Source organism: Euleptes europaea, chromosome 1, assembly GCF_029931775.1.
Source record: "Euleptes europaea isolate rEulEur1 chromosome 1, rEulEur1.hap1, whole genome shotgun sequence".
NCBI classification, from domain to species: Eukaryota; Metazoa; Chordata; class Lepidosauria; order Squamata; family Sphaerodactylidae; genus Euleptes; species Euleptes europaea.
In genome coordinates this window covers 134,434,930-134,461,520 of record NC_079312.1, presented here as the reverse complement: position 1 = coordinate 134,461,520, position 26,591 = coordinate 134,434,930, and the positions used below count along the sequence as shown (strand labels likewise).

Genomic DNA, 26,591 nt, shown 5'->3' with positions numbered 1-26,591 from the left:
ACACAGTTACAGACTGTCCTTCTGTCAAATGACCACACAGACCCAATCTGAATCTTTACCAGAGGAAGCAGCAACACTCACAGCCATTGGGTTGTACCATGTGCCCAAAGGGAAGTAGCCGCTGACTTTTGTCTTCCCTGCCTCCAGTACAGGGGTGATAAGAAGTGCTGCTCCCCACATGAGCTGCCGGTCAATGTTCCACGTATTGGGGTCTTCGGGGAACCTGCAAAGAAGGCATTCATACAATTGATTGGATTCAGCTATTGCTTCTGCTGATGGGAGGGATTTCTGTCAATGGAATGGGACTTTGTTCTCCACCCACGCCCCTATGCAGCCTGAAATGCTTCTGAAAATGCTGTTCCTGAGGGACAAGGAACCTCCTCGAGGAGCAAATTGGGGGTTTGTAGTAGCAGGGAGAAATCAGCAAAAATCTGCTCCACTCTTCCATCAGCAGAAATTTACTGCTGGATCCAGCCCACGCTTTGGTTCAAAGCTTTGGTTTTGGTCAGGAAGCCCTCCCTCTCATCCACCACATCGAACACATTCTCCAGCTTCAGAGCATCTTCCTTCAGCTGACACTGGGAAGGATATCAGGGCTCTTGGGCAAAGACCACAGCAAACAGAACGAGTCTTTCAACTGCTTAATGGCCACAGCTGTATCCTGTCTTTCCTCTGTGGAGCTCAGGATGACACATCTGACTTTCTCCTTCGCTTTACCCTCACAACAATTCTGAAGGGTAGATTAGACTGAGCAATCGCAGAAATCTGTTGTGTGGCTGAGCATGGATTTGAATCCACGTCCAAAACACACACAGATCTAAATTTAGAATACAGCCTCTTTGGGTACTTTACTAATGGTACATTGGCATGGGCCGCTTTACAAGAGCTGGATGCACATCCAGTGCACCTGCTCCTACTGCATTCTCTAAAACTGAAGAAAGCAAAATTGCATGTCTCCTCTTGTACAGCACAGCCCTCCAGTTAAGATTGTCCTCCCAAGCCCTGTTCTCTGTGCTCCCGCACATTGAGGTAAGGTGGATGGCAACTAGAGACAGGGCTTTCTCAGTAGGGGCACCCTGCCACTGAGGCCTGCCTAACACTTAGATGCCAGGCTACAATATTACTGTTTGCCCAGGTATTCAAGCGAAGAAGTTTAAACCCACATTATAGCTGTCCATTTTAGTACTATTCTCTGATGTTATGGCCCGTATGCTGCCTATTTTGACGTTTGGCTTGCTTTTATGTTGCTTTATGCTGTTGAAGGACCGTTTGTTTTACAACTGTTAGGTTATGATGGTTATATTGCTAAGGAGGTTAGTTTTAATTGAATTGTTACATTAATTTAGAGTTTTAATCTTTTTACTAGCTTTGGGAGAGGCGGCATATACATTTTCTAAAGTAAATGATGCATCTGTATACTAAATTAAATACTGCATCCATATTCCCAGTCCAGGGATGCTGTGTTGAGTCAGCTATCGTCTTCATACATGCTATTACAAAGCTGAGTCTGTGCCTTCCACTTTCTTGTGCTAGGCCAGCAGATCACATGGAAAACGTAGTGCTCAGTCTCCATCTGATGGAAGACTATGGAAGTCCAAGATTGTAGAGATTCCCAATTCTGGAGCAGCCCCTGCTCCAAAGCCCCAAGTCAAATGCCCGATGAAACCCTGCCTGAATCACCACAGTCCACTCAGCTCTCTGACTTACTCCAGGTAAAGAGGGCGGGCAACCGTCTCCCCTGCAGAGTGGGCCTTGTGGAAGAGAGTGTAGAGGTAGGGAAGAAGTGAGTAGCGCAGGAGAAGGGCTTTCCTCATGGCCTTCTGGGCTCCCTGACTGAAGGAGTACGGCTCCTGGGGCTGCAAAACAGAAAGGCACGCCACGTTGCAGAGCTCTTGCACCAGAAAGTGCATTGCCCCCCCCCCCCAAGTTTGCCAAGGATGGATTCAGAAAACTACGCTTGACTCCCCAACTTCCAGGGATCACTCCCGTGTTCCTTCTTTCTCTGGAACCCAATCACATTCTAAGGAGTGGAACTGCCATCAGTGGGAGTGAACACCTTAGAGAATTTGCTGTATACTAAATCAGACCCTCGGTCCATCCAAGTCAGTATTGTCTAGTCAGACTGGTAGCAGCTCTCCGGGGTCTCAGGTAGAGATCTTTAACATCACCTACTTGCCCAGTCCCTTCAACTGGAGATGCCGGGGATTGAACCTGGGACCTTCTGCATGCCAAGCAGATGCTCTACCAGTGAGCCACAGCCCCTCCCCTGTGTTAATTTATATTAACACAGAATCAAGCTTTTCTCTTTGCACAATAAGGATACTCTGCGCAATATGTATGGATAAAGGACACATAATAGATACACCAGCCTTACTGAAGTTAAGGAGGTCTGAATCTGGCCACTGTCTGGATAGGAGATCTCCTTAGAATTGCATGTAAACTATCATGAATTCCATGAAGGAAGAAAGGTGGGCAATAAATGAAGGATTTACAGATATGTTATGTTATAATACACAGGCTTTAAAGGCCTCCACTGCCTCTCACACAATAGCAGAAACACAACTGTGCTGACCCTTGTTGAGCAACTCAGAACTGCACTTCCTGTCTTTTCTACTTGGAAAGTGCCCTAAACCTCACTCTTAAGGAAAGTCTTGGCCAGAGGTTTAACTCCTACAGCACTGCACACCGGCACTTTTTTCACTTCCCTTCCTATGTGCACAACTGGATCAGGGAACAGTTCCAATTAAGTTAGGAGGAAACTTTAACCTTTAGCTCCTGTTCAACATTGAATAAAGAGGAAAAGAACACCACACATTGAAACTGCTTCTTTTAATGGCATGAAGCCAAAACTTCCAAACAAGCACTATTTTCTTGTTTTTACAACCACACAGGGGGAATACTGGCCTTCAGGCTTTGCAAGAGGGGTGACAGTAATAAAAATCCCCGGGAACTATTGAATCACAGTCCTACCTCACCACTCCCGTTCTATATTAATTGCAAGCCTGCCCAGCTGCCATCACCTTACCCTGTTTCCATGGTCATTGTGATTTCGCATGAAGGGATAGAAGGCACCCAGTTGGGTCCAGCGGACACACAGCTCTTCCGAAGTGTCACCCACAAAGCCACAGACGTCAGCACCAACCAATGGCACGCCATAGAGGTTAAAGAGCAGCACCGCTGGAGGCAGAGAAGGTAAGATACATGGAATGAACTGGCTCTGAACAACACTAATAAGCAAGTCCAAAGACAGATCATGACAGATTCTACAATTGGGTGTTGGAGGAATCTGGTGGTCATGGCAGGATTGTCCTCTGCTAGAGAATTCCCACTTCTCCGGCTTGCATTATTCTCTTCTCATGGAGACACAAAAGTAACACAGTAACTCAAGCAAAGCAGAATTTAGAGAGGCTTCCAGGGTTGGTTCTGCAAATATCTGTACCTGGTATGGTGTAGTACAAATGTTCCCAGGTGCTTGCAATATCTCCAGTCCAGTGGCCAGCATAGCGACCATGGCTTGCAAAGGTGGAACGGGAAATCACAAATGGGCGCTTCCCTCGCACTCTCACTAAAGCACTGGTAACAGGAGAGAGGAAAGTCAGTGATGGTCAGGAAGGGACTGAGTTTTTCAAGCTCCCAAGTACACAGCTTTTGTGAAAGAGCAACCTGATAAATGTTTGCGTGTAAAGTGCCGTCAAGTCGCAGCCTACTTATGGCGACCCCTTATGGGGTTTTCAAGGCAAGAGACGAACAGAGGTGGTTTGCCAGTGCCTTCCTCTGCATATCAGCCCTGGTATTCCTTGGTGGTCCCCCATTCAAATACTAACCAGGGCTGAACCTGATAAATACTAGGCTGTACATTGTGAAAATGATGTTCTGCTCTGTAGAACGTACTCACAATTAGAACATGATTTGCCAGCCTGCACTAGTGTTCCATCTTAACACCCAAGACAAGCCCTCATAAACCAGGAAGACCCCAATGTCCATCTCCAAGGTGCACTCTGCCTTCTGCGCAGGGCTGCCAAGGGAGAATGGCTCAGCCTGCACTGCTCCACAGCATACTCACTCGTGTGAAGCAATGGCCTCCATCAGCCCATACAGATTGTGCAGGTTGTAGTGGGAGGACAGATATTGCTTACTGGAAGCACAGATTGTGTGTGTCTTCAGGGAGCCCCCCAGAACACCTGTAACGGGAAGGGTGAATGGAAATGTGCGGACAAAGATGTCTGGTGATGAGTGCAGGATTGCCGCAATGAACATTCTGGGTCTCAAGGCTACTGGAATCACTAGTTGCTCTTCAGGGCACAGTAAAAGCAACGGCTTGGATTCTAACAGCCCTTTCCACTCACGGTTGGCCCTTGCACATGTGGAAGAGGAGGGGGCCAATTTTTGCCAATCTCCTCCCTCTCACTGCAGCCCTCTACTTTGACCCCCATGATGTTTCTGAGGGAAGCACTGACCCACAGGAGCCCGATTTCAGGGGTGGGGGATGACAAGTGAAAAATTCTCTGTTCATGCAGTATGACTCTGCTTGCACTGCATAGGATCCAAGCCAATATCTTCTATATTCAGAGTCTTCTATAAATTTCTATGCTTCTGGTCTGTCACAGAGGAGTCAATTTCAGGCCTTCTATCAGAGCACCCAAACTACACCAAGAGCATTCAGCTAGCCTCACCTGGTTGTTCTTCATTACTCATCACCAATATAACTGAGCCCCCAATAGCTGAATTAAAAATGCTTACGAAAATGCTAATTCAAAGATTGTGAATTCTTACTCAAGGAACTGTTGAACGGAACTGGGGGGGGGGGAAATTTCAAGCAAGCTCCCTCCCTAATCGATAGTTGCTCTTTTTGGAGAGGTTGTGACGGCCATCATGCAATCATGCACACAATTTGAAATGGTTAAGGTAAATGAGTGCTAACCATATGGTTACTTCTCAGGCATAACCCAGAAAATAAAAAAATGCTGTGAATTGCTGGCACAAAATGCATAAATTCCATCAAAAGACTTCAGGGCTTGCTCCTCTTTCCTTCATAGCTTTAGCTGCTAATTTGTGAAGTACTGCTACTGCTCTAATAACTGGCAGAATTTCCATGCTACTAGAAAAATACCTTCACAGTTGGTTCCGAAGTAATCCATTAAATTATTCTATTCTCACGGAGTCAAAATGCTGATCCACATTTCCAGGGCTTGGAGTCTGTAGGATAACTAGGGTTGCCCAGGTCCCTCTTCGCCACTGGCGAAAGGTTTTGGGGGTGGAGCTTGAGAAGGGCAGGGTTTGGGGAGGGGAGGGACTTCAATGCCATAGAATCCAATAGCCAAAGTGGCCATTTTCTCCAGGTGATCTGATCTCTATCAGCTGGAGATCAACTGTAATAGCAGGAGATCTCCAGCTAGTACCTGGAGGTTGGCAACCCAAAGGATAACTGTGAAGTCAACTGGTAAGGAGTGTTTGCTGTCAGGGTCATAGCTGTGGGGGGAGGGCAGCTATTGCCCTTGTGGCATGCAGAGAGGGCGGCAGAGTTGCCTCTTCTACAGGAGGAGCCAGCTGGGTAGGAAAGGCAGTTCTGCCGCCCTCTCTGCATGCCACAAGGGTGGAAGCTGCCCCCCACCCCAGCTATGGCCCTGGTCTCTGTACAATGCTACACGTATATATCGGGAGGCACAGGACTCCTATAGCAAGATGGAGGAGGGCTCCTATAGATCTAGGAATGTTTTTAGAAAACATTCTTAAACATCCTACTTCAGCTTGAATGTTATTAAAGAGTATTGGCTAGGGAATTAAGTTACACTTTTGTTAAAATAGCTGAGTTAATACTAGAGAATGGATCCAAACAGTATGGACTGATGGCCATTTTTTAAATTCCTAAGATACACAAGTTCCTCAATTGTCTCATCCCAATACAAGATTAATTTCATATTTTCCCCAACAGCCCATGTTTTGGCTACTGTTTCTTACCTGGCACATAAGGGGGGTTCTCAAGATTGTTGTCTGGACAGCCATCCAAGGAACCTTCCACAAAATTGGACGGCTCATTCATGTCCTAGAAAAAGAAAAGGGGGGCAGGTGACATATGAGAATTCTGATGTCCTGGCAGGAACAAAGGAATTGTGTGCTTTATCTCTTTTGCAAGAGTAGCTGTGGACAGCAGCACCACCTCCCAGCATGAGAGAGAGACTCACAATCCACATGCCATCAAACGGCACTTGGTTATGGAAATCCTTCACCATGTCGTGCCACCACTGCTGGGCCTGTGGGTTGGTGAAGTCAGGGAAGGCAGTGGGGCCGGGCCAAACCTGAAAGAGAAAGGGCCAAAGCCTTCAAGAAACGCCAGTGTGCCAGTAAAAAAGGTAAAGGTCCCCTGTGCAAGCACCGGGTCATTCTTGACCCATGGGGTGACGTCACATCCTGATGTTTACTACGCAGACTTTGTTTACGGGGTGGTTTGCCAGTGCCTTCCCCAGTCATCTTCCCTTTACCCCCAGCAAGCTGGGTACTCATTTTACCGACCTAGGAAGGATGGAAGGCTGAGTCAACCTTGAGCCGGCTACCTGAAACCAACTTCCGTTGGGATTGAACTCAGGTCGTGAGCAAAGCTTTGGACTGCAATACTGCAGCTTACCACTCTGCGCCACAGGGTTCCTAGTGTGCCAGTAGGCTGTATTTATTATCTATGTTTAGAACACACTTTGTTTATGGTTTCAGGGAAGATGGGATAAGAGGAAAAATAAGAAACTAAAGAAGCACAGCCAGTCTTGTGAGAAAGTAAAATCCTCCCTAATTTCTAGATACCAATTCAAAGGTGGGGCAACAAATGTTCTGGGCACATTCAGAATGTATTTTCCTGTATATTGTTTTTCTGTTGGTTCTCAATGTTTATATTTCTTCCCAATAAAACAAGTTATAAAAATGCATGCTTCAGGGTATAGCTGGGACTACAAACTGAGGCTGGAACCCAAAATCAAAAGATGGCATTGTCTGGCCTACTGGAAGACTAAGATGCATAGCTTGAGGTATGTGTGTGTGATACAAGAACACTGCCTGGAACAACATTCCAATCTGAATATTCTGTTGCTGATCCAAAAGTCACTATTCTACAAAGGAGAAAATGCAACAGTTGGGAGTGGTCTTCATCCATTCTTAGTGTATTGATTACATCTTGCTTCAAATTGGCCTCTTAGTAACATCTCCCTCCTCTCCCACCAACCTCTCTGTTTTGCAGCCTTTAATATAAATTCAGCAGCTCTGTGGACGTATACTTCATGCATCTGCTGAAGCAAGCTCTGAATCTCAAAAATTCATGCTAAAACAGGCTTTATCGGGTTTTTAAATGTCCCTGGACCGGTTTTATTTCGCTTCTGCAGACTAACACATGGATACTCATCTAACTCGATCTACTTTTCTTGGACAACTCAGCTCAAGAACTACTACAATTGGGATTATGGTTTCAGCTAATGGCTGTTGAACTATCTTCCAAGGCTGACAATTTGAAGTCAGGACTCACCTTCCCCATCAGAGGTTGCCCTGTTGCATTTAAGATGAAGACACCTTGTTTCAGGCCTTCATCATAGGGTTTGTAACTGCCAGGGGGGCTGGAACTGCTGATACCAGGGTCCTAAAAGGGATGCAAGCAGGAGAGAGATACTCAGATGTAATGGATCTGACAGGGGACAAAAAGGCAAAGAACAATAACACAGTGAAGAGTCCTCATAAGAATATAAGAAAGGCCATGCTGTATCAGACCAAGGATCATTGTGTCCAGCATTCTGTTCACACAGTGGCCAAACTGGTGCCTCTAGGAAGCCACAAAGACGACGACTGCAGCAGCATCCTGCCTGCGTTCCACAGCACCTAGTATAATAGGCATGCTCCCCAATACTGGAGAGAATAGGTATGCATCATAACTAGTATCCATTTTAACTATTAGCTGTGGACAGCCCTATCCTCCATGAACATGTCCACTTCCCTCTTAAAGCCTTCCAAGTTGGCAGCCATTACCACATCCTGGGGCAGGGAGTTCCACAATTTAACTATGTATTGTGCGCAGAAATACTTCCTTTTATTTGTTTTGAATCTTTCACCTATTTCAGCTGATGACCCTGCATTCTGCATAATTTTATAGACCTCTATCATGTCTCCCCTTAACCACCTTTTTTCCAAGCTAAACAGCCCTAAGCGTTTTAACAGCTCCCCATAGGACAGTTGCTCTAGTCCCCTAATCATTTTGGTTGCTCTTTTCTGCACCTTCTCAAGCTCTGCAATATCCCTTTTTAGGTGTGGTGACCAGAACTGTACACAGTATTCCAAGTGTGGTTTCACCATAGATTTGTACAAGGGCAGTATGATAGCAGCAGTTTTACTCTCTATTCCTCGTCTAATTATGGTAGCATGGAATTTTCACAGCAGCCACACACTGGGTTGACATCTTCATCGAGCTATCCACTACCACCCCAAGATCCTTTTCTTGGTCTGTCGCTGCCAGCACAGAGCCCATCAGTGTATGTGTGAAGTTGGCATTTTTTGCCCCAATATGCTTCACTTTGCACTTGCTCACATTGAATCTCATTTGCCATTTTAATGCCCATTCCTTCAGTTTGGAGCTCTTCACAGTCTGATTTTGTTTTAACCACCCTAAATTTGGTGTAATCTGCAAATTTGGCCACCTTGCTTTTCATCCTCAACTCCAGGTCATTGATAAACAGGTTGAAAAACACCGGTCCCAGCACAAATCCCTGAGGGACCTCACTGCTCCCATCCCTCCATTGTGACAACTGACCATTGATTGCTATTCTCTGCTTCCTATTTTTCAGCCAGCTCTCAATCCATAAGAGGATTTGTCCAGTCCTCTGGTACAGAGGCTGATCGAAGGCTCATGTTACATATCGTTAGAAGTGCAGCAATTACCCGTTTGAGTTCTTGAAGAACTCTAGGATGAATACTGTCTGGTCCCTGTGACTTGATAGTTTGAAGTTTGTCTAGACGTTCTAGAACTTCCTGCCTTGTTACCACTATTTGCCCCAACTCCCCATTCTCCCCAAAACATCTGTTCAGGAGAAGGTATCTGCCCTGTATCTTCAACAGTGAAGACAGATGACAAGAATTCATTTAGTTTCTCAGCAACCGCTTTATCCTCCCTTTGGAAGAGTTTCAAATTTACTAGACCAAATGCCATACGGGGCAGAGCAGACAGAGGATGTTTTATTTAGATGCAGGGAATCCAGATTTTGGCATTCCTCCATGACTGCTAAAGACACAGGAGACCTATCCTTTAATGCACGTAGGGCGGATCAACAAGGGATTAGCCGCTGTAATGCAATATTTCCAACGATTTACAGTGAAGTGAAGGGGGCTCTGCAGGCTCAGAAAGAATTCAGGCTTCACTAACTTACCACGATCATGACGTACCTCCGGCCATCACGATGGAAATCATGTACCATGTCTGGCATACCTTGGAACCGATCCTTATCGAAGGTAAAATCCCTCTTTGCATCAGCATAATCCAGGTCGTTCCACTGCACATCCTGCTGGGCCCAAGAATGTGGCATCAGTGAGGGTTCAGGTCCCTTTCTGTTCCCCACCTTTATTCAGCTAGTCACACCTCCCAGGCATCAAAGAGAAGCTTTGCCCTGGATAAAATGGGAAAGAAACCATCTACCAGGGGAAACTGTGCCGCTGTCATGTTCTTGACCACTTCCTGGGTCACAGCAGTGGAGATGTAGCCCCAGCGACAGAGATGAAATCCCAGAGCCCAATATGGGGGCATGAAGGGGTACCCTGAGGGAAGAAAAAAAAAATTGCTTCAAAGGCCCTCCTGCAAGCTCCTGAAGCTCCCAACCCGGATAAAATTCCACACTCAGCATGTTGTTTCTAAAAAGGTGCATTTTTTCCAACCCAAACTTCATTCACAATTAGTAAAGTCTACCCTAAAATGGTGGCTTAAAATTAGATCACATAGATCTCTCTCTTTTTCTCAAGGACAAAGTTTTGGTGGGTGCAGCTAAGAAGGAAGCCCCTCCACCCCCCAAATATATTCCTACAAGAGTTCGGCTGGACACACTTTTTACATGGATATAAATTGCCCTGTGCAACATTTTTCTAGCCCTAAGCAGTGGCACAGGCCCAAGGCAGAGAACAGGCTTAGATAGAAGAGTTGGTTTTTATATGCCGACTTTCTCTACCACTTAAGGGAGACTCAAACCAGCTTACAATCACCTTCCCTTCCCCTCCCCACAACAGACACTCTGTGAGATAGGTGAACTGAGAGAATGTGACTTGCTCAAGGTCACCCAGCTGGCTTCGTGTGGAGGAGTGGGGAAACAAATCCAGTTCACCAGATTAGCATCCGCCACTCATGTGGAGGAGTGGGGAATCAAACCCGGTTCTCCAGATCAGACTCCACCACTCCAAACCACCACTCTTAACCACTACACCACGCTAGTAGAACTGCTTTCAACGCCAACACTGGACGCTGCTGGTCTGAGGCATGAAGAACAAAGCACAGATCCTGACTGATGGCCACAAATGATCGCCAAGGCAGTCTTCTTGACAAGGCTGGCATTGGGGAGAAAGCACTTCACTGAGTTATTGGCTACCATCTCACAGGGAAGAATGTAAGTGCCTACCAATGACATCCATATATTGGCCCACCACACTCTTTGGATCTGGGCCCAGAAAGATATAGAAATCCAGGATACCCCCAGTTGTTCTCCATGTTATGGCTGGACTGGGCTGCAGTATCACATCTGTAAAGCCATAGAAATAAAGAGTTTTCATTTAAGCCCACACATTGCCTCACCAATAACTCTCCCCTCTCTAGATTATAATTTAGCCAACAATATCAGATTGCAGCCACCCACTTGTTTCACTATTTTTGAAATAATCTGTATTGCTACATGCATTTGACTCTTCAGTCCTTTGAGGAAAAAAAGTCGAGGATAAATTTGTTGGATACTAGAAAGAACTATCTAAAGGAAGCACTTCTTCACTCAGACTAGTGGAAGTTACTGTCATGGTGGGTGGGGAGGGCTACTAGTTTAATTGGCTCTAAAACAGGATTAGATAAGTCCAGAGGAGCTAGATCCATCAGTGGCTATTAGTCATGATGATGACTCCATGTTCAGAGGCAGTAACCCCTGAATACCAGTGCTGGGGGGCAACAATATGGACTTTGAACTCTTTGCCCTACATGCAGGCTTTTGAGAGGAATCTGGCTGGTCACTGTGAAAAAGAAAGATGCTGGACTAGACGGACCGCTGGTCTGATCCAGCATAGTAGCTCTTACATTTTATGATATACCAAAATGTTGCCTCTCTCCCTCATTGAACATATGTCATTTTTAAAACCTTAACGTATATCAAAATAGATTTCTGTACAGTGCTTCAAAGGCTTTCAGGAACAATGCCCATTTAAAGTAATTTGCATTCTGAGAACAGAATTTGTGTCGTAACAGCAAAGAATCCAACTTCAGGTTAGAGTACACTGTGCTTATTGCTGGAGTGTGCGCAGCCTGATGCTAGGGGTATTGTATTACATTCATGTTGGCTTTGTGGAAAACGGAATAAAGGACACCTACCCATGGCATTGCTGTTCAACAAAAAGACTCCATGGGCCAAGCCACCCTCTTCCAACATCAAGTAGAAAGGGTGTGAGCCATATAGATTCGCGGAGGGCTGAAAACACAGTGTGAATACACAAAGTCAAGGTCGTATTTCACACTCAAGCATAGTATAGTTAGGCAGACGACTACAGCAAAGAGTCCACGCTTGGGACATGGAGTAATAAAGATCATTGCCAAACCAGATAAAACGAACGATTCTTCCAACATGGCATCCTGTTCTCAATAATCAGGAGAAAAACTTCAAGTGTCATCTCATCAGCAGTTGAGTCTAGAAAACAATTTGACCATCACTGTTCCCCAGATTTAGACTGAGATGTCCTATCAACTCTACAAACCTTTTTCAAAAGTATACCAATTTGTCACATTTTGTCAAAGATTCTTGGAAATGGTAGCTTGTTGAGGGTGCTGGGGATTCTCTGCCAGAGATCCCTAGATCTCATCACAGAACTGTAATTCCCAAAGTTTTCTGGCAAGACAGGAATTAGTAAAAGAATCAGTTTAAGCCTGTGGAATGGCTGTGTAGACAGAAACATGAAAACGTTCAGTGAAGGTCACTATGCCTTCCCTTGCACTTAGGTGCTTTTCAAGGTGGTCAGCCTGGGCACACCCAGGGGAAACAAAATTAAATAGCTGCAGGTGGGCAACAATGAGGAAACACAACCGAGTGGTGGGAGCACCACTGCTGAGATGCTGCAGTCCACACAGAGACTGAACTCCAGGAAAGCATTTTGCTAAGGAGGTGCATGGAGTTACCTTTTCTCCCTCCCCCCCCCCCCGAGAAATAAGAATAGGTGAAAAACACATTCTGTGATATGGTCACAGAGGTGGGTGGAGTCGAGGTGCTGAATTTTAATTGCATGGGGGAGGACAAAGCTGTGCACACAACTAAAGAGGTATGATTATGTTCAGAGAAGTATTCATACACTTCCCTTTACTTAAATAACAAAAAACAACCCCCTCCCAAGACTTTTCAGATCAATTCTAGAACACGGTATCTTTTAAAGATGTTAATAAATGAACAATTACATAAATAAAATAATAAACAAATGCTCCATACCTTTACCACTGCATTGCCTTTATTCACCTGTCAGCAGAAAAGGTCAACTGTTCATAACTCAGGGGTATTCATTTATAGCTAGGGGAACACACCTGGAGGATGGAAAGCCACTATTCTGTTGCTTCATGGTGATACTCCTGTCTTAATAACGCTTCTCAACATCCCCATTTAAAGGTTGAACTAAGGGGTAAACCAGAGCCAAGCTAAGAGAGTTTGAAAAGGGGTGGGGGAATCCTCTAGGATTTCCCTCGCTCTTCTCTCCCATAGTAACTTCTAAGTCAATCTTGCTTGAAGAGCACAAGAATGTCTAGAGATCACTATGAAGAACACCCTAATACTTTCTCTACAAACACCATGTGACATGGACAGGGAGTAAGAATCATGCATGTGACTGGCAGATGCTTAGTTTACAAGGAATAAAACTTTTATAGATTTAAGCTTAGATAGGTAAGGGAATGACCTGGATGGCCCAGGCTAGCCTGATCTCATCAGATCTCAGAAGCTAAGCAGGGTCAGCCCTGGTTAGTATTTGGATGGGAGACCACCAAGGAATACCAGGGTTGCTGTGCAGAGGAAGGCACTGGCAAACCACCTCTGTTAGTCTCTTGCCATGAAAACTCCCCAAAGGGGTCGCCGTAAGTCAGCTGCGACTTGACGGCACTTTACACACACACAGGTAAGGGCAGAAAGGCAGGATGTACATTTTGTAAATACATAAATAAATAGATTAAGGATTTGATGGTTCTGTGGCAGGCAGGTCAGTGTTTGGCACAACATGGAGTATGTCCTTTGAAATCAGGCAATAGTATTGGCCTCTGCTGATTTCATGATGGTTCAGTCTTTAGCAGATAGACAAGCCGGTTAACAGAGCACCTATGAGCCACAACACTTCTGGAAACGGCAGTGCACAAAACTACCATTTCCTACCCCTTACCACAGGTGCTATGTCCCGATTCCAGAGGGTGATCTTGGTCCAGCTAACATTAAGGATGAGCGAGGTCAAATGTTCACCCAGTCCAGAGATAAAACCTGATGGCAGGGAGGTGGAGATCTGCAGGAACTGGTCAGCGTAGAACAAGGGAGCCACTGTGGTATTGAGCCTGTCGGGGAGAAAGCACACGATCCCAGCAAACAAATTGCAATTATTATGTAGGAACTTTTGGACACTTAAAGGTGGGTTCACATGACCAGCAGTTGTATAATAATAATTTTAAAATTTACCATGTGAGGTTATCTGCAAGTACCCAGTCATATAGCAGATTCTGTATTGTTACCATTACTCTACAGATCTCCTTCATGTTATCATTTGGGTGCCGGTTCCCTGTAATGCTCTCCTATGTGACTGATATGCGCAACCATATGGGCAAGACAGAGAGCCACTAGATGGGAAGACCCAAGTAATCCACACACCCAACAGCTGGGGAGCACAGGACCACAGCAAAACAGCTCCTACAGTTTGGTCGACCTCAATGAAGGGGGCCTCAGAAATCCTTATAAGCAGAAAGAGGAGAAACATCTGCTTAACAGCCTGATTGGATGATAAACATTGCCACCCCACCACATGGTGTAGGCATTGCAAAATATTGCTTTAAATGGTGGCATCTGCCCCCAAGATCTCCTTGTATAAAGCCTCACATCCTTATTTGTCAGCTGGGTCCCATAAAGGCTTAGAATGGGAGCCCAGTTATCAGACATATCTCTTTGGAAAAGGCCGGCAGCTAGCGCTGGAACACTGCTCCCCCCCACCGGGCAAATGGTGATTTTTTTTAAAATTTTATTGGATTTTATAATACAAATTTTCCATATTAACAAACAACAATAATGGTAACATGTAATTCTAAATCCTAACTAGATGTTGTTGTAATTTCTTATATACATTATAAACTACCAAATAACGGAAAATTCTTCGACTTCCCCATCACCTCCGTCCGCCTCTTGATAAAGTATTCTAACCCGTCGTGATTGGTCTGATCTTAATTATTCTTATAACTCAGTTAAATTTCATATAGCATATTCTATTAATGTAATTAATTATAGTTCTTGATATTAATAGTATCATTTAGATCAGATTAAAAGGTAATCTTCCATTTTCCCCAGTCCTAATTCATATTCACAATATTTCATCCAAGCCTCACATTCCCCCGTAAATCATGCATTGTCTTTTTGATTTAAAATGGCTGTAAGTTTTGCCATTTCCACCAGTTCAAACATTTTCATAATCCAGTCTTTTTTCCCTGGGATTTCTGCCCCTTTCCATTTCGCTGCAAAGAGCAATCTTGCCGCTGTTGTAGCATAAATCAGAAAAGTCCTTTGTGTTAACAAGTCATCAGGTATCATGCTTAGTAGCATCATTTCTGGTGTTTTGGGTATATTTTTTTGTACTATCAGTCTTACTTCATTATAAATCATATCCCAAAACTCCTTAGCTTTATCACAGGTCCACCACATATGATAAAAAGAACCAATTTCTTTATTACATTTCCAACATTTAGGGGATGTCACTTTATAAATCCTTGCAATCTTCTTAGGTGTTAAATGCCATCTATACATCATTTTATATATATTTTCTCGAATTGACTGCACATTTATTCCTTTCAGGTCTTTCGACCATAATCTTTCCCATTTGTTTAAGGCAATATCATGTCCCACAGTTTGAGCCCAGTTAATCATTGTTGGTTTAATTATTTCCTGCTCACAATATATTGTTAAAAGAAGATTATACATTTTAGAGATCAGTTGAGTATTATTAGCTAATAACATCCTGTGAAAAGGCGATTTTTCTTTAGAAAATCCATTCTTCATATCTGTGTAAATACTGATTTAATTTGATGATATTGAAGCCATTGTAAATCGTCTTTAAGTAACTGAAAGTCTTTTAGTGAGCATTCCTTCCCAGTTAATTAACTCTTGGTAGGTGATAAATTTGTCCAGTCTAAGGGGGCGTAATGTCAACATTTCTTGAGGTGATATCCACATCGGTGTTACTGGTTCAAGAATATGTTTATATCTCATCCAAATATGAAATAAGGAGGACCTGATTATATGGTTACGAAATGATGCTTGTATCTTGATTTTACCATACCACAAATAGCCATGCCATCCACTTATATTGTTAAAACCTTCCAGATCTAACAAACGCGAGTTAGATAAGTTCATCCAGTCCTTTAGCCATACTAAAGCGGCCGCTTCAGCATAAAGTTGAAAATTAGGTAATGCTAAACCTCCTCTAACTTTAGAGGCTTCTGGTGGTGCTGCTGGGGTGAGTGCCACGTTTCCCCAGGCTCTCCTGGGGGAAATCCAAGTTTGCGTTAACCTTGGGGTGTTTTATATACCCCAACCCGACCCTTGCAAGTGGGTTGGATAGCAGGAACTCCCTGCAGCCCATTTTTGCAGTTTGACCTCCTAAATACTCCGAGGGAGCTTTTATAAGTCCCCCGGAGTTTTGGATGCCGGTCCTGCCTGGGCACTGAGGGAAAGAAATCGCCAAAACGCAACTTCGGCATAAGACTCTACCCTCCACCACCTTATAACCAACATAAGGACTACTTTAAGATAAGAACCTCACCTCTAGATGCCCAAGTGAGTACACAAGAATCCTTCGTTTCTTACTGGCGTACCGAATAACCGGGGGGGTAGATGAAGATATTCCCAGTACCCTTACTCCTCCCTTAACTGAATCGGATAAGTTTGACTTACAAAATCCACCAGGATTGGAGACAGGAGCCTTATCAAGTTGATCAGCTTAAATCAAAACAAAGAGTTAGAAGGACGCTTATGAGATGGACTAAAATCTTTACCAATGAGAAGCAACTTTGAGGGAAGGGGAGGGAGAATTACTTTCTGATTTTCCGGTGAAAAAGCACTTCCTGCCACGTTTGCATAACAAGGGACCCCTTGGACCGGAAGACCCTCTATACCACCCTCTCCATCATCTGATCCACAACAACAGGAAGTAAGTCGTAGGACCGGATACACGTCGCACTCGAGTAACATAGAAACAATTCCTGAAGGAAACAACCATCGAGAAGAGGCGGTAGAAGGTCCGCGGCGAAATCAACTTCCGGAATACTTCCTGGTTTGATCCGACCTAGAGCGTCCGGTAAAACTCGCTGGTACTCCAAATCTTTAATAAGCTGTTTTAAAGTGAAACTCGGGCAAATGGTGATTTTTGGATGGGGCCGTGGTTCACTTTACCTACCCATGGGTTACACTACATCACACACAGGAGAAGACCAACAACACTGCAGCCTGCCTCCTACCTCCCCTTTCTTCTTTTCCTGCCAGCCTGCCATTTCCCCTTCCTCTGTTTTTATACCCCAGCTTCACCGCCCTCCTCTTCAGCTTCTGGTCAGTTTCCTACATGGGTGCGTTGTAAGTGACAACTGATTGTTTAAATTTACTATAATCATCCAAAGAGAAAAGAGCCTGTGAATCTGGTTTTCCAACTAAAGAGGGGAAAGGGAACTATGCCCTTTTTTACATCTCCAGTTCCCATTTCTCTACTACACCTCCAAATGTGCAGCTTTATTTATGTTATTTATAGTCTGCCTTTCTCACTTGAACTCAAGGTGGATTACAGAGAGCAAGTCAACACAATCAATAGGATGGGGCAATCAATAAATAATACAATAGGATTAGGGTTGTGGAACCAACCAGAAATCTAAAAACAGAACTGAAGTAAAACTTAACATGACACATTAAATGATGCAAAAAATTACATAGTAGGATCCTTCTTGCCCTGACCTGGATAGGCCAGGCTAGCCTAATCTTGTCAGATCTCAGAAGTTAAGCAGGGTCAGCCCTGGTTAGTATTTGGATGGGAGACCGCCAAGGAATATCAGGGTTGTTTAGCAGACGAAGGCAATGGCAAAGCACCTCTTCTTAATTACTTGCCTTGAAAACCCTACTGGGTTGCCATAAGTCAGCTGCAATTTGAGGTCACTTTACACACACATCCTACTTACAGCAAGCTATACATAGTAGAACAAACTACAATCCCTAATTTATCCAAGTAATTTTGTGAATAATTTTGTACAGTGTAACCTTGCATGCTATACATAGTAGAACAAACTACAATCCCTAATTTATCCAAGTAATTTTGTGAATAATTTTGTACAGTGTAACCTTGCATGCGCCCTGACCTGGATGGCCCAGGCTAGCCTGATCTCGTCAGATCTCAGAAGCTAAGCAGGGTCAGCCCTGGTTAGTATTTGGATGGGAGACCATCAAGGAATACCAGCGTTGCTGTGCAGAGGAAGGCACTGGCAAACCACCTCTGTTAGTCTCTTGCCATGAAAACTCCAAAAAGGGGTCACCATAAGTCGGCTGCAACTTGACAGCACTTTACACACACACAACCTTCCATAGAAAAGCCCTCTTGAATAATTCAGGTTTTCATAGTTTGTAGAAAGCCAGGAGAGTGGGAGCCTTTCTGACCTCCTCAGGCAGGCCATTCCATAAGGTGGAGGCCACAACAAAGGCACATCTATGGTCAGTTGTTGATTTTGCTACATACACAACAGATGTAGAAAAACACTATTCTGCTCATACTATCAGTAGGACAAAGAAAGCCAAAAGGAGTAAGCACCTTTAGTTCAGAGCTATAATTACAGCCCATGATTAAGGATGGGATTAAACTGGGTGTTCAGAATTACAGGCTACAACCTTGAATACTGGAACCTGCTCCACTTATTAAATTTTTAAGATGTACATCTAAGATTCTTTAAACTATGCTCAAAAACAGAATGTGTGACTGAGACAAATACATGTTTGGAAATGTGCATCATATGGATCATTAGACTTCCAGTACCGCTATTAGCAAACTGCCTGGTGTATACTTGGACATGAATTTGGATTCACTGGCATGTAATGTGTGGAATGATCCTCATACATCTGGAACACATTAGAAAGATGTGCAGGGCTCTGATGAAGTAGTCGACCCTAGACATTCTCACTCTAGGAACTTCATATATCTTTTCTGCGTTGCTTAGACCCATACGCCAGAAGGCAAGAACATTTAGCTATAGGAAATCAGGAGCCACTTACAGTACTTGTCCACTAGATTTCCGAACAACAACAAGGCCAAAGGGATCAGCAGAGAACTGAACAGAGTAGAGAGTTGAGGATGTCTTACTGCTCATTTGGGGAGTTTCCAAAGGGACTTCAAAGCGCTTGCTGGCTGGATCTTTAAGCTGTGGTGAAAAGGCCAAAAAAAACCAAACAGAAATGGGGGGAGATAATTTCAGAGTCAGATGGGGTCTACAGAGATATTCCTAGCTCACCAACGCAGATGCTGTACATCAAAGAACTCAAGTCAGGCTTCCACAGACTCAGAGAACCAGCATGGTGTAGTGGTAAAGAGCGGTGGTCTCTAATCTAGAGAACGGGGTTTGATTCCCCACTCCTCCACAAGAGCGGCGGACACTAATCTGGTGAACTGGATTGGTTTCCCCACTCCAACACATGAAGCTAGTTGGGTGACCTTGGGCTAGTCACAGCTCTCTTAGAGCTCTCTCAGTCCCACCTCCCTCACAGGGTGTCTGTTGTGGGGAGGGAAGATGATTGTAAGCCAGTTTGATTCTCCCTTAAGTGGTAGATAAAGTCGGCATATGAAAACCAACTCTTCTTCTTCTTCAGGATCCAGACAGAAAGTCCTTCAAAGAAGGAGATCCTTGATGTAGCTAGGACCAAAGATACTCAGGCCAATTCAGCTCAATGTTTTTGTGGACTAATAGGTCCTCTCCCAAGAAAAATGCTGTTAAAGAATACGTGGAGCAGAAGGATAATCAAGGATTGATATACAGCTTTCATGTGCTTGCATCCTGATCCTACACATGCTTCCTTGGAAGTGAGATCAGTGGGACTTTCTCATGTACAGCCTTGCAACCTTCATTGCTACGGCCAGGCAACACCCTGCTCTATGCCAGTTAAGGCTGAACTTTACAACCTACATAAACTATGCTTCTTTAGAGAGTGTGCCTAATGCGCTTGTCTTTTCTGCAGTTTTTCCTGTTTGCATAAGTTTATTTTGGTTTTGTGTACGCAAGACACGACAACCTTCCCCACCAGTGGAAATTTTTATTTGGCTACTCCTTTAGCTGTTGAGATTTCAGCAGCTACCGCACATACAATCTGGAACCTATCTTCGCAGCCATAGTGGCCGAAAATGTTTTAAAACAATACAAACAGGGTTCTTAAGAAGCTGTCCGGTGCTCAGAATCACATTCTGTGTTTTTCTGCATTTCCCAAAGAAGTTATGGTGGACTGCTTGGCCCATGAGCAAGCTCCGCTCCATATGAATGGGGCTTAAGCTAGGATACATAGAGCCTGCTATACAGCAGAATAACAGACTGTCTTGGTGTTATTGTTTCTGAGGCAGAGTCCCAGGTTGGATTAGGATCTGGGACACCCAGGTTTGAATCCCCACTGCGCGACAGAAATCTGCTGAGTGGCCTTGGACCCATTCGCACACACTGAGCCTAACCTGCCTCACAGGGGTGTTGTGAGGATAAAACAGGAGGCAGGGGAACAATGTAAGCTGCTTTGGGTAACCACAGGGAAGAAAGAAGGGATATAAACAAAATACTCACCGTGAAGCGAAGTCTACCCTCCGTCTCAAACATCACATCCAGTTGTAAGTTCATTATGTCATCTGGGAAAAAAGTGGGCGTGTCACGGGTCAAGTGGGCAGTATAGCCCGTTTCAGTGGCAGTCAGGTTCTTCATCTTGTAACTAGGGTAGCTGGGAGGGAAAAAGCACCACGGCCTCCCAATGGCAGAATCCTGGCGAGAAACAGGGACATAACAGCAGCCCCGAGCCCGACATTCTTCTTGAGAGATCAGCTTTTCCGGGGAACAGTCAAAGCGCCTATCTGGAGGGATGTCACAGGTTGTAGGGGGCAAGACAGAGCCCTTGGAGGATTCTCGCCGCTCTACAAATTCCTCTTCTTGCACTGCTTCCTCTCTGCCTTTGTTTTCACCCCTGTAAACATCCTGTACCTGGGAAGCGGCCGTAGGGCTCATGATTGCCAAAGCAATGCCACGGGCGCCATGTACACTGAGCACAGTAACCGCTGCAACGACAGCCAAAACCTTCATGATCATGCAGAGCCTCTTCTGCTCAGTCTTGTCAATCACTGCCATTGCAACCAGCAAGGAGAAGACAAGCGCGCCCTCTTCAACAGGTGTGGGACTTATCTATGCAGCCAGCTGCAGACAAAAGGCAGAAATAGACACATAAGGCACAAAGGCTCACGGAGCTGGTTCTCAGTTCCTTATCAGCAGTTCCTAGTGCCTTATTTCTGAGTCCAAACACAAATACTGATAAGACTTTAAAAATTCTGCACCCCAACTTTAGATTGCTAGAAATCATATTTCCCCACGTTCAGGGGACTCTGCCCTACAAGGAGATCTATACCATTCCTTGGTCCAAAGCCTGGTTTCTGTGCTAACTGCTCCAAAGTGGAGTGCCCCCCCCAAAAAGCTTTGGATTACCCCTAATCATATACCCACAGACTATGGGGACAGTGTCCTGAAAGAGGATGCAGACTGTATGACAGCCCAAAGTCTGGTTTCCAGCTCCAGGGCTTGAAAATTGGGTACCTCCAGCATTCTCTAAGATGTCCTGAATAAGTAAGTGGGACAGTTGCACCCCTTCTGCTCCCTCAAATCATACAGCCCCAGAGTTTGAAGTCCTTGCTGTTCATTCAGTGCATCTTCGCAGTATAATAACGTAGGCTTCCCAGAGGGAACTCAATTGAAAGCAAAACCAGTCTTTGGACTGGGCACCAGTATGTGTCATCTTGTAGGGCACAGTCCCCAAAGTCTGGGGGTGTATGGCTTAGGGTGGCCAAAGCTTATTTTGCCCACAGTGTCTTCCTCTTTCCTGGGGGCAACCCACATGGGAGCAGTGAGCAATAAAATAAAAGGCTTTGGATCAGGGAAACAGAATAGGTCTCTTTGTAAGGAACAGTCACCTGAACATGGGGAATGTATTATTTGTGGTGGTCCAAAGCCTATTTTGGGGTTCAGATACTGTTAGCATCATCACAGCATGGCATAGTGGTTAAGAGTGTTGGTTTGGAGCAGTGGACTCTAATCTGGAAGACTGGGTTTGAGTGGCAGACACAAATCTGGTGAACCGGGTTGTTTCCCCTACACACAAAGCCAGCTGGGTGACCTTGGGCTAGTCACAGCTCTCTTAGAGCTCTCTCAGCCCCACTTACCTCACAGGATGTCTGTTGTGGGAAGGGGAAGGGGATTGTAAGCCAGTTTGATTCTTCCTTAAAGTGGTAGCAAAAGGCAGCATATAAAAACCAACTCTTCTTCATCATCAATATTTACAGTTGGATTTATCAAATAAGGAAATAGGAACTGCAAACCATCTTCAGCCTTGTTTGGCTCTGCAGACAAACAACTCAATTGCTCAAGGGTCCGATCATCAAGATAGCGCTGCCCGTTATCTGTATGCCTGGGACCCATGGCAGCTTCTCACCATTTCAGCTTTTTCTTCTGAGATCAGGATTCAATAGGCCAGCCATACATACGTGTTTGTGCATGCATGAAGTGCCGTCAGGTCGCCTCCGACTCATGGGCCATTTACGCACGGTCAGTTTTGATGCTCGCTCAAAGCGCTTCTTAAAAATGAGGCTTAAAAAAGAGGCTATTCCGATGCAAAAGGAGAAATCCCACCCACCCTCCACTCGCCTGCTCCTTCGTGCGTTTGCAGAGCCATCAGCGTGTGCACGGCTAACGCGCCGCTGTTGTTTTGCATGGCTCCCTCTGGCTATTCTTCGCGGCGGCGGCGGAGCACAGACAAACGGTCCAGTTAAGTGGGCTCTTTTGCAATGCGAAGCAGGCCTGCGCCGGTTCCGCGTGCAAAATGCAAAACCATCGAGCCGGGAACGCGCCGCTAATTACCAGGCAAAAATGGCCAAGGCGACCCTACACCATACCCAGAATCCCCCTTCCCCTGCTTCGCATCCCTTAGTTGTCCCTATTAAAGCACCCTAAAAGCCACTGCACGGTCTCAGCGCGTTCGGATTCATTCGGCGACCCCCCAAAACATATAATTACATTAGAATGGAACCCTTCTCTAACTGAGCCTCGGTCGGTTCCTCTTGCTCTCTTCTTCCGCTTTGTCCGCGCCACAGAAAAGGGAACTGGCCTTATTGTGCATGTCACCGACTCCAAGCGCCAGTTCCTGGATCGGCTACCTGTTTTTTTTCCGCGGAGCTCGGTGCTTTTTAGGACTTGGCATCGGAGGAAAAGCGGGGCATGGTACATATTTCAAATACATTCGGCAGACTGGGGGGAAACCGGCAGGCGCAGGTTTTCTCAGCAGGGAAATACAATAAGAAAAGTTTCCTCTTTTGAATTTCTGTCTACCGTGCAGCTGTAGAAAAGGGCAAGAGTCCAGGAGCACCTGAAAGACTGACACAAATATTTTCTGGCAGGGTAGGAGCTTTCGTGAGCCTGCGGCTCACGAAAGCTCCTACCCTACCAGAAAATATTTGTGTCAGTCTTTCAGGTGCTCCTGGACTCTTGCCCTTTTCTACAGCTGCAGACAGACTAACACGGCTACCCACTGGGAATTACCATGCAGCTGTTAAAGGTACAGAGACTCCACAGTTCTCTAAAGTTCGCAACCCTTGGAAACTCACATTTCTTTTCCGTATGCTATTCTTTGGGAAATGTGAGCATCGGGGTTTCAGAGCAGGAAATCCTCAGGAAGCGAGCCTAAAGGAGGCGGCGTCCTTGACGTCACTGCGAGACTCCTCCCCCCCCCCCCGGCGACCTGGGCTCGGCTCCTCCCGCGACCCGCACGGAACAGCCGCGTTCAAAGATTCCGGAACGGTCACGTGAGCAACCAGTCATGTGACCCATTCTGCCCGCTGCTCCCTTTATGTTTGCTTGTCTGCCGTCAAGTCCCAGCTGACTGACGGCGACCCCGTAGGGTTTTCAAAGGCGAGAGACCTTCAGGGGCAGTTTGCCATTGCCTGCCTGCGCGCGCATCACGCCCCTGGTATTCCTTGGAGGCCTCTCATCCGAACACTTGCCAGGGCCGACCCCGCTTAGCTTCTGAGATCTAACGAGATCAGGCTAATTCACAGTGGGCAGCCGTGTTAGTCTGTCTGCAGTAGTAGAAAAGGGCAAGAGTCCAGTAACACCTTAAAGACTAACAAGAATACTTTCTGGTAGGGGATGAGCTTTCGTGAGCCACAGCTCTGTTAGTCTGTCTGCAGTAGTAGAAAAGAGCAAGAGTCCAGTAGCACCTTAAAGACTAACAAGAATATTTTCTGGTAGGGGATGAGCTTTCGTGAGCCACAGCTGAAGAAGGTATCTGAAGAAGTGAGCCGTGGCTCACGAAAGCTCATACCCTACCAGAAAATATTTTTGTTAGTCTTTAAGATGCTACTGGACTCTTGCCCTTTTCTACGAGATCAGGCTAGCCAGCATGGGGCTATCCAGGTCAGTTCTGCTCCTTTCCAAGCCTCTAAAGCAGGGCATGCTTGTGGGAATGTAGGTAGGTAGGTCTTAAGGATCATATGGATGGTGGCTGCCATGAGTAGACAGATGCAACGTACGAAGCTGTCACTAGTTTTATTTTCATTTTGGGGACCTGGGCGGTACCAGTGTCAGGGCACATCAAAACGGCAGCAAAGGTACAGACATGTTGTTTATATGATTCTAATTTATCACATTAATCTCCTGGACTCTTCCGCTAAGTTTGAGTAATATTTTAGGCGCTGCCCTACCATAGCGCCATACAAAATATCCTTTCCAAATCACACTTCAGGTGGCCTTGCTTCCTTTCCAAGAGAAGGTATGTCTCTTTTAATGTACTTGTACTCAGCTAAATATAAATTGAATCAATACAATTACCCAACAAAAACTAAACCAGATTAAAAATCATCCAGGATATTCGTAGTATCTCTGCTAGAGAGTAGCCTAATTTGCAACAGAAAAAATATGTTCTGTTAGAGCAATAATAGTAATCTACTCTTTTTAAATCTCGCTCTTTCTCCAAGAATGCATCTGGTGGTTTTTGTCTCATAAAAGTTAATTCTGGAATAAACTTTGTGTCTAAAGTGCCACTGGATTCCTGTTTTATTTTGCTGCTACAAACTAATATGGCTTCTCATCTGGAATTATTGTCCAAATTACATACATAATTTTTACTTGTTCTCACAACAAACCCACAAGCTAAACTGAGGGTGATTGTCCCATTTAACTTGATGGCAGAGGGTGAACCCAGGTGTTAACATGCCTAGTAGCAACTCTTGGCACTACTCTGCCCCCTTTTGGTACCTCCAAGCGTAGCTAAAGAGCTCTATAAAATTATGGCTATTGTTCTAGCCAGCCTCTAAAACACTGGTTCCCAACCGGGGGTCCATGGACCCCCAGGGGTCTGCGAGAACTAAATTAAGGTCTGCGAAACAAAGTTATAAACCCATAATAAATTAATATTTTCAATTAAAAGTTCTCTATTATAAAAATATATATTCAAATATTATTCTAAGTTTAATGTTTAACTAACAGTTATGATTAAAGTTTATTTTCAAATTCTCTGAATTTTTATTTTGAACCTTGGGGTCCCTGCACCGAACAAAAAAGTCCTAGTGGTCCCTGGTCAAAAAAAGGTTGGGAACCACTGCTCTAAAAGAATGAGAGCATTAGCTAAATGTTCTAGTCATCCTGCCCCTTGCTATTTTTGTATGCTTGCTGTTTTCTACTACTGGTTTGCATCTAAAGGACAAAGGCAGCTTGTACATAGTCAAAGAGTGTATGTATCTTCAAAAAGACATGGATGTTTCCTACTATAACAAAGGCTGCTTTATACAACACATGTTTTACTTGGAAATGGATCCCTGGGTGCAATTTTGTGATGGGCACCGACATATATAAATTATGAATTTCCCTTTTCAAATGTGCACACAAGTTTCATTTCAAGTTTCGCTGAGTACTCCTATGCAGGCTGAACAGAAAAGGCTTGCAGTGTTAAGGCAGCTCGTTGACTTGGATGCTGCTGCTTGAACCACATAAAATCCAAGCAGGATAACTTTTTTCAAGCCATGATAAACAAGATGCAACACAGAGCATTGTGTTCAAATTCTGTCTATGTCTGGGAATGATTGCTAAACATACCTGCATGGGAAAATCCTTTGTTAAAATGAGTTATGCATCTTACTCTCAGATGATTCTGTTAACTGAATTGCTGAAAAAGAGGGAGGACGGGAAGCTGCCAAACAGTCCTCCATCATGCCTGAATCTGGCTGAGCTGATGAAAGGAGCTTTTACTCTTGAAAGCTCCTACCCTGAAAATGTTGTTGGCCTCCGAGGTGCTACTGGACTCAAATCTAACTGTTCTACTGCAGTCCAACATGGCTACCTTCTGAAAATAAACATGCTAACAGCATCCAACAAAGATGAACAAGGTAGGCAACTGTGAATAATATATTTTTACACAATATGGAGTAGTGTAAAACATCACCTATGTGAATGAGGAACTACACAGTACTAAATCCTAAGGCATAAAATGTGAACAGTCTCAGGAAAAGGGCTTAAGTATTGCAGTCTGTAACAAATGATTCCCACATTCCTTTCCAACAAGCCACAAGAATTCAAAATGCAGCTGAGCCCGGAGATTGATTGTCCTTGTATTCTAAAACAACTAACAAGCAAGAGGTAATTAGAAGATTATTTGAAGGAAAAGGCAGCAATGCAAATTCACCACTGGCCCTCTTCTATTCAAGTCCGCTGCCACCCTAGGTCCAGGCCCGCAACTTGCTTTTCTTTCTTTTTGTATACTCTCCCCATGCCAGACATGGAACGATAGTCTTGCAGTCATTCTCAAATATATTTTTATTTGTAACCTTTCCAAAATGAAAATGTTTCAGTTCTGATTCTCTGTCCTCTG

The 26,591-nt window shown here is 44.8% G+C and overlaps 1 protein-coding gene across 1 annotated transcript in view; it reads right to left on the bottom strand.

The window, feature by feature from the left end:
- The window catches only part of GAA (alpha glucosidase), a 28,618-nt gene extending 7,803 nt beyond the window's left edge, over window positions 1-20,815 (bottom strand). The window contains exons 1-15 of the mRNA XM_056854841.1: window positions 20,264-20,815; window positions 18,720-18,865; window positions 13,609-13,774; window positions 11,573-11,669; window positions 10,623-10,742; window positions 9,656-9,774; window positions 9,390-9,521; window positions 7,505-7,615; window positions 6,183-6,296; window positions 5,959-6,043; window positions 4,064-4,181; window positions 3,440-3,573; window positions 3,026-3,177; window positions 1,708-1,856; window positions 82-223 (exon numbers count right to left, since the gene is read on the bottom strand). Coding sequence (XP_056710819.1) covers window positions 82-223; window positions 1,708-1,856; window positions 3,026-3,177; window positions 3,440-3,573; window positions 4,064-4,181; window positions 5,959-6,043; window positions 6,183-6,296; window positions 7,505-7,615; window positions 9,390-9,521; window positions 9,656-9,774; window positions 10,623-10,742; window positions 11,573-11,669; window positions 13,609-13,774; window positions 18,720-18,865; window positions 20,264-20,815 — 2,337 coding nt within the window. The remainder of the gene's footprint in view (window positions 1-81; window positions 224-1,707; window positions 1,857-3,025; window positions 3,178-3,439; window positions 3,574-4,063; window positions 4,182-5,958; window positions 6,044-6,182; window positions 6,297-7,504; window positions 7,616-9,389; window positions 9,522-9,655; window positions 9,775-10,622; window positions 10,743-11,572; window positions 11,670-13,608; window positions 13,775-18,719; window positions 18,866-20,263) is intronic.
- Window positions 20,816-26,591: the final 5,776 nt, after the last annotated feature.